The 14,176-nt window shown below is 31.6% G+C and overlaps 2 protein-coding genes across 2 annotated transcripts; one reads left to right on the plus strand and one right to left on the minus strand.

Annotated features, from left to right (window-relative positions):
- The first annotated feature begins 1,987 nt into the window (after positions 1 to 1,987).
- Positions 1,988 to 3,762, plus strand: LOC100572479. The gene is made up of 2 exons (XM_003246443.4): positions 1,988 to 2,137; positions 3,046 to 3,762. Exons 1-2 carry the CDS (start codon positions 2,132 to 2,134, stop codon positions 3,406 to 3,408), a joined length of 369 nt encoding a protein of 122 aa, XP_003246491.1. The 5' UTR covers positions 1,988 to 2,131; the 3' UTR covers positions 3,409 to 3,762.
- A 2,393-nt stretch (positions 3,763 to 6,155) lies between these two features.
- Positions 6,156 to 7,932, minus strand: LOC100572399 (cuticle protein 16.5). Its single transcript, XM_003246442.4, has 2 exons — positions 7,783 to 7,932; positions 6,156 to 6,878 (listed from the first exon to the last, which is right to left on the minus strand). The coding sequence occupies exons 1-2, from the start codon at positions 7,786 to 7,788 to the stop codon at positions 6,516 to 6,518; spliced, it is 369 nt and encodes a 122-aa protein (XP_003246490.1). The 5' UTR covers positions 7,789 to 7,932; the 3' UTR covers positions 6,156 to 6,515.
- Between the last annotated feature and the right edge of the window lie 6,244 nt (positions 7,933 to 14,176).

Consider the following 14,176-nt stretch of genomic DNA (forward strand, 5'->3'; position numbering starts at 1 on the left):
CCTAACCAGTAACCAAGTAGGTACAGGTGGTATTTTGTTATTTTGTTGAGAAATATATCTCTCTCGTAGTCTCGTAGGCTGTCGTATTGCTCTAATAATTACTCCAATATTATATATTATATTGATTGACAATTTATATTATACCATATAAGCTGTAATGTAATTACAACTTAATTTTTGAATAAAAACATAAATAATAAGAATTATATGTAAACATAATTCTTATATATTTATCAAGGTTCTTCGATTTTTTTGGTATATCTAGGGAGACCCGGGCAAAGTGAATATGTTTAGTTTAGAAGCACAAAATAACATTAAAAAGTGTGTTTAGACTTAATTCAATAATAAAAAATGTATAGTAACAGTTCTAATTTATGAACCTTCAACTTTTGGAATCCATAATAATATACCTCTTAATTAGCAAAAAAAAAAATTAATTATTCACCTTGTTGAGTTGAATTAACAGCAAAGTGGAAAAATTAAACTATTTAGTTAAAAATAATAATTATAACATTTAAGCTATTTAAACTTACTACTAAGTTATGTAAAGTGTAAACAAAGTTGAAAATAACATAACATGTATAACATGATTTTCAAAAAAATAAAAAATGTTACCCTTTATAAACAATGATATGTATAATATAATACTTTTTATGGCTTTTAAACAGATTAAAAATAACTTTGTATAATTATGAATAATTTTAAAATAGTAAGGATTAATATAAAATATAAATCAATCAGGACTCATATCCATCTACCCTGTTCATATTGCCCGGTTAAGTTTTTTTCTTGACAACATTTGATAGTTTGAACTATTGGTGATAAAATACAAAAATATATGCATAAGAATAAATGTATTGATACTCTTCTCATAAGTATTTTGATATATTATAAGAATTAAAATTAACATAATTAAAAATTAATTTTCAAAACCATCATCAAATTGGAAAATTATTATTGTTTGTTATTACCAATAGTTACCATTATACAATTAGTTGCCCGCTAAAGCCAAGTACAGTACTGCCGATTTGTTTTTACAATATTTAAAAATCTTAAACAAATAACGTTATTCAATTTGTCCGGGGTATCTGATTTGCCCAAATCTCCCCTATAGGATGTTCTTCCAAATTGGAAATTAGGATTGCGAAAAAAATAAAAATATTCAAATTTCAAATATAATCGAGTGTGATTATAGTAATTTATATAATATATAGTAAGATATACCTACATACTTGTTATAGGTACAACACTTTTACCTATTACTTTGTATAAGAACCTGAACAATTCATATAGAATAAAATAAACTTAAATAGCTACCTAGTTAAACCTTAAACCGATATCATTAATAACAAGGAATCGTAGTTAACAGTTATCCTAAATACGAGCGTGTTCGACATAACAATGTTTGCAAATTCATTAAGGCACTAATGAGCCATTTGAGTATAAATCTGCGGTTTGGAGTTATAGACCATCTTAAAAATAAAATGACGATAATTATTATTGTGTTATGCCTAGTCAGTCTATATAGTCCTGTACTCCTGTAATACGTATATTAATACGAATTTTCTACAAAAAAAAAAAACATTAAAACGCAATTTAATATGTTTGCCTCAAAATTATAATAATAAAATTATAACTTAAACTCTAATAGTTTGCCGACCACCTAATGATTAGAACAGAAAACAAAAACGCCCACAGTCGCGTATTTGTTTCAATAGCGAATTCCAATTATGTGTGTTCCGGGGTTAAGTTGCGGTGGCGTAGCGTAGTTTAAACTGTATCAGCATAATAATGTGTAGTAATAAGATTCAAAATATATAATAGCCAATGGGTGTATTATTTACTCTATCGCAATATATATAGATATATTTACACGATATATATCTCGTTTCAATGTTAATGTCGTAACGATTGGTTCAAGGTTACGACCAGACATGTCCGTACCTGGGTGGAGTACCGCGAGAGCAACCACCTCCCCTGCACTCGGTATCCGAAGACACGTTAGTATAAAAGACTCTGCGCCGACTGGCAACAGCATCAAATCATCTGCAGCAGACGGTCCAGGCTAACTGTGCGATATCAAATAATTTTTTACGTTTTTGCTTGAGCAATCTCACCACACACCAGAAACATGAAGGTAAGCGTTTTCTGACATTGTTATAATAATTTTCAATAGGTAGTATTAAGAATTAGGTACGGTTAATTGTATGTACATAATGCGACGACTTGTTGTGTGTGTAAGTAGGTACAACTTTGGATCTTAAAAGTGTAAAGTATTGATTCAAAGTACATTGATCGGATTTTGAGTGGTTTATATTTTTCGATCGTGGCGGACTTCACATAATTATATTATATAGCTATAATTATTTAATACCAAGATTTCCTTTCTTCGTATAAGTTATCGTTGACTTTCAACTGGCTTTTGTATCGGCTCGTGAATTGTGATGGATGAAATTCGAACTTAATTACTTTAATACCTAGTTAAATGTATACACATAATACGCGCAAAATAGTGAAACTTATAAGTATAATAGTATAATAGGTATCAAATCATGTTAAATATATTCATCCGACTACCCGAATCGCTATATAATTACGTATAAACTATAATATAGACATACCAAGTACCTAGAGAAGACCCGTATAAATAGGAAGGACTCGGGGAGCCTTATCAGGTCCTACACCGCAAAACCATTTCTAATCCTATGATAGGATATATTTCATTAATTTTAGTTCTTACATAACAAAATCCGATTATTAATATTGTCATAATTATTATTCTAATTTCTATAGTTCTGTTGTTTTTATAAGGAAATATATTATAATAAATTACTTTAAACTGTGTAAACAGAAAGGGCGTTGGGTGGTGAAGCCTACCACTTAACTATAATTTTCAAAAATATATTGGACTCAAGTGCTATGGACCCTATATTTACGCCCATGATATGTATTTATATATTTATTTTTGTTATTGTCATGTAAATAAATAACAATAATAACAAACTATACAATATGGTTATTAATAACATGCCATCCGGTCTACAGGTTATTATGGTAACGCTGTTGTTGGCCGCAGTCGCCCTGTCCACCGCCGAAGCCGGAGCAATCAACTACTACTCTGCCCCAGCATTAGTACCTGCACCAGCATACTACGCCGCCCCAGCACCAGCTTTGGTCAGGACCCCAAGCCTGGACACCGCCGTGGTACACTCTGAACGCGTCGGAGGCAACTTCGCGTACAGCTCCGTCGAGGGACACGCATACACCGGCCTCACTCCGGTCGTACACCCTGCCCCAGTGGCCATCGCCTACAAGGCCCAGCCGCTCGTCGCCCCGTACCCCGTCGTCCACGCCGCCCCGTTACCAGCCGTCTACGCTCCGGCCAAGTCCTTCTACTACGCTCACTAACCTGCACCACCGACAATGACAACGACGACAAGGCCCACGCTCAGTGTTTGATCTAGTTTCCGTTTTTTCCCCATAAAAACACCGACGCAGCGTACTGCGCATTATCGCGAATCTATATTATAATAATAATTATTATTTCGTGTTTATAATGTCAGTACGCGATAATATAATAATTAATAATATTCCATTTTATTATTATAACTATGCGTCGGTACATCCATCTCGCCTGTATAATACATACGCGTGACTTAAAATTTACTTCCCCTCCCCTAACAAACGTACACGGATGCGTTTAATATTTGTGTACTTTTTTTTCAATATTACCGAATAAAAAATATTTCTGATTTGAAAAAATGCTGTTGTTTTATATTTTTTATTGACATCGTGATAGAATTGTGTACGATGACAAAAAATAGGTACTTATCCTATTATTAATATTTGTAAAAGGTATACCCTATAATAAAGTAAAAGGACTAGTAAGTGGAAGTGAATTCATGAATAATTTAACGTATATTAAATAATACATTGTTTTAGTTATAGTATTATAACTAATATTATAGTATATTAAAAATGTATATATAATTTAAATTTAAATATGAAAATAATTAATTCACTTAACCTTTATGATTATTGTTTTCAATTCGATGATAATACTATGATATAAAGTTAAATCTTTTGATATGATGGCAACTATTTACAACTATATGAAAAAAATTATCAATTTTATCATCATCATAACAACACGAAAATAGAAATATACAATTGTAATAGTATATTATATTATGTATTATGTACATACTGGTTGCAGTCTACATTCAAAGAATTACAGTATCATATTTAACATATAAATGGTCAAAAATAGTTAATAGTAATAGTTTTCTAAAACTATACTTCATCCCTTTTAAAAATACTTCATCAGTTAACATTCTGTGAAACCAGGTACCTATATTTTTTTCTGAATCATTGTAATACAACCAAAATTGAGGAACAATTGTCTATATGTTGCTCCTCCGATAATAGTTACTAAGAGCAACCTAAAGTAAATAATAAATAATAATAGATAAAAACTTATTTTATGTAACCCTGTTAACTGTACATACATATTTTGTTCGGTTGATTTGTAATCGTAAAACTCCTTAAGTTACAAATTTAGGCAAAACTATACGGTATATTATTATTATATAATAATTTATTGGGGTTTGAATACCGATCCAGGAGTCCAGTATAGGCAATTTGGTGTGCAAGATGTGCATGAACACGAACAGTGGCTTCCAGCTCTAAGAGATCTCCAAAAGGCAAAAACAAAAACACATTTTATAAATGGTAATTGTAAATTACACATACTTCGGAATGTCCGATTTAAATTTTTATACGTTTATGAATTCTTTGACAAAATATCTAGGCTTTTTAGGAAGTCTGTTATCAATTTTATATTTTAAAAGAACTTGAATTCAGATTTTTTCAAAAATCCTATGAAATAATTTGATTTACATATTATGTATTTATTTTTGGCACATCTGATTTTAAATCAAAAAAAGATTCCTAAAGAGTTTAGTCTAGAAGCTTATGAATTCAACCATATTTTGCGAAATTACAATCGAACCTCAGGAAGTATGTTTAATTTCTATACCGCTTAAAGTTGTTTTTATAGTTATGCAAACAATTATATTTTAATTTTTCGCGAATCATTGACAAGTGTGTGCACATGCGAGAGTTGCTTCCGGCAGCGGCTGCCCAATGCGGCATTACAGCGATTCTCGGAAACACACATTAATGTTAATTTATTACTTACACATAGACATAGCCTAAATGTTTTTTAGTTATGTAAATTGCCTAAATATTACTCCTTAAAACATGACACGCTGGTGCCCCTTAAATGTTTTTGTACTGAAAACGAACCGGCTCCGATGCCCTTAACAGAGAAATCTAATATGCAATATATTCTGGATTTGATAAAACGTCGAATTATTCATTGTTTTTATTTATATATTATATAATATAATTGTAGTTATCTATCGAATATAATAATTATACACACTCGACTCATGCTAAATATAAGTAGGTAGAACCCAGTTGGGCCGCTGTAACATATTAGTATATTACAAAGTTACATGCGTTTTGAAAAGATAAAAATTATTTCTATCCCTTTGCACAGTGTCTGAACGATGCTTTAAGCACAGCTCTCAAACATCGACCCTGCATTCCAAATTTGCTACTCGGGTAAAGATGATTTTCCAATAACGATAAAATCTTCGATTGTCATTATAATTTATAGTAATGATTTTTTAGAAAATATGTCTGGGCGTATTGCAAACATAGATAATATAAGAATTCTTATATTATCTATGATTGCAAATTGCAATATACTAATTCCACAAACATATTATGATGTTAATACGGATTAATGATGACAGCTATAAGACGTAAAGGTTCTAATCAAGTAATACTATAATGTCTAATCTGTATTTATACCATAATATGATTGTCGAATCGAAAACAATAATCATAAAGTTTAAGTGAATTCATTCTTTTCATATATAAATTATTAATATACTATAATATCAGTACTTTAGGACTAAAACAATGTAATATACGTTAAATTATTTATGAACCCACTTCCACTTACTAGTCATTTTAATTTATTATAGGGTAATAATATAATATAATATTAAATATTATAAGTGCCTATTTTTTGACACCGTACACAATTCTATCACGATGTCAATAAAAAATATAAAACAACAACATTTCAAATCAGAAATATTTTTTATTCGGTAATATTGAAAAAAAAAGTACAGAAATATTAAACGCATCCGTGTACGTTTGTTAGGTGGTTGGGGGAGGGGAAGTAAATTTTAAGTCACGCGTATATATTATACAGGCGAGATGGATGTACCGACGCATAGTAATAATAATAAAATGGAATATTATTAATTATTATATTATCGCGTACCGACATTATAAACACGAAATAATAATTATTATTAAAATATAGATTCGCGATAATGCGCAGTACGCTGCGTCGGCGTTTTTATGGGGAAAAAACGGAAACTAGATCAAACACTGAGCGTGGGCCTTATCGTCGTTGTCATTGTCGGTGGTGCAGGTTAGTGAGCGTAGTAGAAGGACTTGGCCGGAGCGTAGACGGCTGGTAACGGGGCGGCGTGGACGACGGGGTACGGGGCGACGAGCGGCTGGGCCTTGTAGGCGATGGCCACTGGGGCAGGGTGTACGACCGGTGAGAGGGCGGTGTACGCGTGTCCCTCGACGGAACTGTACGCGAAGTTGCCTCCGACGCGTTCAGAGTGTACCACGGCGCTGTCCAGGCTCGGAGTCCTGACCAAAGCTGGTGCTGGGGCGGCGTAGTATGCTGGTGCAGGTACTAATGCTGGGGCAGAGTAGTAGTTGATTGCTCCGGCTTCGGCGGTGGACAGGGCGACTGCGGCCAACAACAGCGTTACCATAATAACCTGTAGACCGGATGGCATGTTATTAATAACCATATTGTATAGTTTGTTATTATTGTTATTTATTTACATGACAATAACAAAAATAAATATATAAATACATATCATGGGCGTAAATATAGGGTCCATAGCACATGAGTCCAATATATTTTTGAAAATTATAGTTAAGTGGTAGGCTTCACCACCCAACGCCCTTTCTGTTTACACAGTTTAAAGTAATTTATTATAATATATTTCCTTATAAAAACAACAGAACTATAGAAATTAGAATAATAATTATGACAATATTAATAATCGGATTTTGTTATGTAAGAACTAAAATTAATGAAATATATCCTATCATAGGATTAGAAATGGTTTTGCGGTGTAGGACCTGATAAGGCTCCCCGAGTCCTTCCTATTTATACGGGTCTTCTCTAGGTACTTGGTATGTCTATATTATAGTTTATACGTAATTATATAGCGATTCGGGTAGTCGGATGAATATATTTAACATGATTTGATACCTATTATACTATTATACTTATAAGTTTTACTATTTTGCGCGTATTATGTGTATACATTTAACTATTAAAGTAACTAAGTTCGAATTTCATCCATCACAATTCACGAGCCGATACAAAAGCCAGTTGAAAGTCAACGATAACTTATACGAAGAAAGGAAATCTTGGTATTAAATAATTATAGCTATATAATATAATTATGTGAAGTCCACCACGATTGAAAAATATAAACCACTCAAAATCCAATCAATGTACTTTGAATCAATACTTTACACTTTTAAGATCCAAAGTTGTACCTACTTACACACACAACAAGTCGTCGCATTATATACATACTATTAACCGTACCTAATTCTTAATACTACCTATTGAAAATTATTATAAAAATGTCAGAAAACGCTTACCTTCATGTTTCTGGTGTGTGGTGAGATTGCTCAAGCAAAAACGTAAAAAATTATTTGATATCGCACAGTTAGCCTGGACCGTCTGCTGCAGATGATTTGATGCTGTTGCCAGTCGGCGCAGAGTCTTTTATACTAACGTGTCTTCGCATACCGAGTGCAGGGGAGGTGGTTGCTCTCGCGGTACTCCACCCAGGTACGGACATGTCTGGTCGTAACCTTGAACCAATCGTTACGACATTAACATTGAAACGAGATATATATCGTGTAAATATATCTATATATATTGCGATAGAGTAAATAATACACCCATTGGCTATTATATATTTTGAATCTTATTACTACACATTATTATGCTGATACAGTTTAAACTACGCTACGCCACCGCAACTTAACCCCGGAACACACATAATTAGAATTCGCTATTGAAACAAATACGCGACTGTGGGCGTTTTTGTTTTCTGTTCTAATCATTAGGTGGTCGGCAAACTATTAGAGTTTAAGTTATAATTTTATTATTATATTTTGAGGCAAACATATTAAATTGCGTTTTAATGTTTTTTTTTTGTAGAAAATTCGTATTAATATACGTATTACAGGAGTACAGGACTATATAGACTGACTAGGCATAACACAATAATAATTATCGTCATTTTATTTTTAAGATGGTCTATAACTCCAAACCGCAGATTTATGCTCAAATGGCTCATTAGTGCCTTAATGCATTTGCAAACATTGTTATGTCGAACACGCTCGTATTTGGGATAACTGTTAACTACGATTCCTTGTTATTAATGATATCGGTATAAGGTTTAACTAGGTAGCTATTTAAGTTTATTTTATTCTATATGAATTGTTCAGGTTCTTATACAAAGTAATAGGTAAAAGTGTTGTACCTATAACAAGTATGTAGGTATATCTTACTATATATTATATAAATTACTATAATCACACTCGATTATATTTGAAATTTGAATATTTTAATTTTTTTCGCAATCCTAATTTCCAATTTGGAAGAACATCCTATAGGGGAGATTTGGGCAAATCAGATACCCCGGACAAATTGAATAACGTTATTTGTTTAAGATTTTTAAATATTGTAAAAACAAATCGGCAGTACTGTACTTGGCTTTAGCGGGCAACTAATTGTATAATGGTAAACTATTGGTAATAACAAACAATAATAATTTTCCAATTTGATGATGGTTTTGAAAATTAATTTTTAATTATGTTAATTTTAATTCTTATAATATATCAAAATACTTATGAGAAGAGTATCAATACATTTATTCTTGTGCATATATTTTTGTATTTAATCACCAATAGTTCAAACTATCAAATTTTGTCAAGAAAAAAACTTAACCGGGCAATATGAACAGGGTAGATGGATATGAGTCCTGATTGATTTATATTTTATATTAATCCTTACTATTTTAAAATTATTCATAATTATACAAGGTTATTTTTAATCTGTTTAAAAGCCATAAAAAGTATTATATTATACATATCATTGTTTATAAAGGGTAACATTTTTTATTTTTTTGAAAATCATGTTATACATGTTATGTTATTTTCAACTTTGTTTACACTTTACATAACTTAGTAGTAAGTTTAAATAGCTTAAATGTTATAATTATTATTTTTAACTAAATAGTTTAATTTTTCCACTTTGCTGTTAATTCAACTCAACAAGGTGAATAATTAATTTTTTTTTTGCTAACTAAGAGGTATATTATTATGGATTCCAAAAGTTGAAGGTTCGTAAATTAGAACTGTTACTATACATTTTTTATTATTGAATTAAGTCTAAACACACTTTTTAATGTTATTTTGTGCTTCTAAACTAAACATATTCACTTTGCCCGGGTCTCCCTAGATATACCAAAAAAATCGAAAAACCTTGATAAATATATAAGAATTATGTTTACATATAATTCTTATTATTTATGTTTTTTTTTCAAAAATTAAGTTGTAATTACATTACAGCATATATGGTATAATATAAATTGTCAATTAATATAATATATAATATTGGAGTAATTATTAGAGCAATACGACAGCCTACGAGACTACGAGAGAGATATATTTCTCAACAAAATACCACCTGTACCTACTTAGTTACTGGTTATGTACATAATTTTTTAAACATCAGTCGTATAGTTATTACTTATTTATTATTAGAAAGAACGAGTTTTTTTACATTTTTCACATAGTCTAGTCTGACGATGTGCATCGATATTCTACAATACAATTTCAATGTTGTAGTCTGTGTCTGTATCTACGTATTTACAATAACTGGATTACGCATATAATTGTATTTATATATAATGTATACAACATATTATAATAGATTCCAGAAGATGCGTTATAGTTGTTGAAGAAGTCGTTCATCCAAACAAATAGTTTTTTTTTTATTGAGCCTGGCAACTATGGACATTAGCTGTTTGTTTGTTTGTTGGGGGGTGGAACGGTTGGTTGAAACACGTTTGTATGTGTAGCGAAATCATGGATGGTCACACATCCGGGAACTAGCAACACCGGCCGATACGTACACTCAGAGCATTTACGCAGTTGAGTGTACGGACCGCGCCATACCAAAGGAAATTGGTATATTTAATTTTTAACGAATCGTTTAATGGATTGATTTGATTTGCTATAGGTACTATAGCTATTATTTAAGTTCATAGAAGAAATAGATTATTAGCTATTTTGAAACTCAAACAGCAGTTATAAACTTATAAACCATCGAACATCTTATATGTAATATTAAAAAACTCAAACGCCCTTCAAGGGTATAAAACCATTAAAAAATAATATTTGAGACGTCAGACGATACCTATATTATTGGTGTATAATTATTTTGAAGGTAACGCCAACATTTAACATATTCAAAAAAAATGTATTTGAAAAAAAAAGTTCAATAACTTCGATTATCCAAAATAGCCAAATTGTTGTATTCTTGTACCTATACTAAAATTAAATTATTTATTTATATTTCAAGCATTGAATTGGTTGGAACCACGCTTAAAAAATAAATATTCTGCAAACACATTTATAACGAATTGAATGAATACAAAAAACACTATATACATAGGTACCAGTAGTATATATTTGTATGTTCACAGCCAGCTTTTTCACGGTAACAAAAAATTTTCAAGGAGAAATGTCTGCCTTAGAGCACTCCGATTTACCATGTAACACAGTATAGAGATTCCACACTGATTGTCCACCAAATTTCGGCTCACACAAAAATATACCAAATTTTTTACCAAACCTTAACGTAAAACTGAAATTATTATTTCAAGTAAAGAACATAAATTGTGGAATAATACATTTTTTTTACAATAAGGTTTGGTAAAAAAATTTAATATACGGCGAATATTTTTGTGTGAGGCGAAATTTGGTGGAAAATCAGTGTGGAATCTCTATATTGTGTTACACGGTAAATCGGAGTGCTCTAAGGCAGACATTCCTGCTTGAAAATTTTTTGTTACCGTGAAAAAGCTGGCTGTGAACATACAAATATATTATATTACTCATACCTATTAGGTGACTTATAGGATTTTAACGAGCTCATATTATTATGTACCAGCAGACAATGGTTTATCTACTACTTAATTTATTAGGTACTGCGATACCGCGAGTATACAGAATTACAGATTAGAACAACTGTTCTTATAATGTCAACCCGTACTGTCATAAAATAGCCCGTGAATACACCTACAAGGCTTAACATATCGTACCACCTATCCTATTCTGTATAAATTATAAAAACATAATATTATGTACAACGTGAGTTTGGCGAGACTCCAATATTGTATTGCGATTTGCGAGGATGGCGTAGATCGCCGAAAAACAAATTGCGTCGTGCAAGTCTTATCAGTTATCACATAATTAAATATATATTTTGGGTCATCCTTTGTAGATTTTGTTGAGCTGTATAGCCGCTGGTAGACATTTCATACGCGATTCATCGATTCCACCAATTACCAATATATAGTATCGATACAGGTATAGTTTTAAAACCATTTCTATCGATTTTGACGTTTACTGATTTTTACCTGTGGCCAATCAGGTTACTCCTTAATTTAACCAAAACTTACATGCATTATAGTATAAAAATGATGTTATAATAATCTATAAAATAATAGATGAGGTACCGCTCATCTAAATATTAAAATCAAAAAGCATGTAAGTGGATGTCGCTCTGCTGTACGGTAGGTTACAAGCGGGTCACTGTATAATGGATTGTATTAAATTTGAATTCAATGATATCATATCATTGTATACGAAAAATGATTCTGAGCGGAGACGGTTTGTCAGTCTGGATATTTTATATTTTATTATAGCCTGTTAAGTTGAATTAATATTATAAATTACAACAAAATAACAAAAATCGTTATTAGATTCTGAGCGGAGTGAGGAAGCTAGTGGTTTTACAATGGTGTTTGTTTTTATTTAATTTATTTATTTTTTTATATCCTATGTACAAAATGTCTACCAGGAGGAGTGCTTCGATTTAAACATATAGTACTTCATCTTTCAGCAAATTGGATCAAGGTGGTACTTTAAAGAGGTGATTTTTCGATTTTATCAATAATTATTTAATGTCACGAGAAAAACCACCGAAAAATTAACTAAAAACCGCTAAAATTGGGATTTTAATTTTTAACGCTTTGTACATATTATATATGTACATTTTTTCAAAATTTAAAAAAATATCAGGTTTAACTTTTAAGTGGTATACTTAAACTAATATAGCAAACTAATATAGTATTAAACTAATATGTCAATTAAAAACCATCTAAAAAATAACTATTTCTAATTTTTAGTCGTGAAGTTTATATTTTCCTCATACTTTCCCGGTTCCCTCAAACATACGATTTAAAATTGGCGGCGTCAATATCGGTTGTATTAAAATTACCTATTGGCGCAATCGATGTACCTACATTTTACACTAAATTATAAGTAAGATCTGGCGGGATCGGTGAAATCCCGCGCGCGCGTGCACCTCCGGAGCAAGATTTCCCGTGGAGACGGGACAGGCTTTACGCAGCGGCATTGTATAGTACTTAATTAAGTTTAGGTACCTAATTCGATACGAACACCTGCAGCAGACTTCACCGCGGCGGGTATCGGTTGAACGACCGGGTGCCAATGTTTAATATAATAGTACCTATACATATATGTGTGTATAACATTATATAGATCTTCTGCAAAAATCTCGTACATGCATAATCGACACATTATGTATATATGTAATATTATATCGTGTAGGTATAATGTATATAAGTTGTATACATCGAGCTGTATATTATTTTATTATGTCGTATGGAGGCATCCGCGTATATAATGGGATCATTTTTTTCGATCTCATTCTTATTTTATTTTTATTTTTTTCATTTGACTCTTTTTCACATATTATTATTATTATATTGTGTGTATACGTATAAAAGCTCTGCGGGCGGACAATGCTCAAGCGTTGCCGGCGAAACCGGTTTTTGGGTGGAGACTTCGAGACATTAACCTTGAGCCCGTGGAAGGTTGTGGACTACGCGTATTTTTCATTTTTTTTCTCTATCTATCCGCAGACACGCCGTATTTTGTCCACTACTCTACACGACAACGCGTCAACGCCCAAGTAGAATTTCCCCCTTGCTGCACCGGTAACTTGTAACTGTTATTGTTCGTTATATATATTTTTATGTTTATTATACATGGACAAAAAATTTTAAGTTTTGGTCGTATTATATTTATATATTTTATATTTAGGTAGAAACTCGAAATGCTTTTTGAAAGATTCGCGGTTATCCTTACGCCGCAGTCAGGTAAGTGTGTTATCGACGTACCTAGACGCGTCCCACCAGCAACCCCATTTTAAAAATATTGAAACATTTTCAGATTTCCTATTCAGATTATCCTTGTATGTCATCACGCCAGCCCCCCAGAGAGTTTTTGATAATTCTGAAACACTGCGTACAAATTCGTACAAATTACTGACTAAACTGTAGCGGTTCTTAACCTTTTATTGAACGAGAATCCATGTAAAAATAATCTTTAAAGTCACAGACCCCGTGTTTATGAGCAAAAAATTATTATTTTAGTTAAAAATGTTCACATAATATATTTAAATGTGCACGTTTATTACACAAAAGTTTCTTTTTTCATTATATTATCTATATATATTAACTATACAAAAATACCTATCTTCAATAAAACAATAAAAAATGTATTTGTGCGAAGGCTGATCCGCTGATGTTGAAGTTATTTCTGCTATAAGTTTCGATATTTCAGGCTGGATACGATACTGGATAGTTTTAACCACCGGAGATCAGAATCTATATTTTGCAATGGTTTACCTATATACTTATTATTAATATAGGGTACACTATACAGT

This window comes from Acyrthosiphon pisum, chromosome A1 (genome assembly GCF_005508785.2).
Source record: "Acyrthosiphon pisum isolate AL4f chromosome A1, pea_aphid_22Mar2018_4r6ur, whole genome shotgun sequence".
In the NCBI taxonomy this organism is placed as follows: Eukaryota; Metazoa; Arthropoda; class Insecta; order Hemiptera; family Aphididae; genus Acyrthosiphon; species Acyrthosiphon pisum.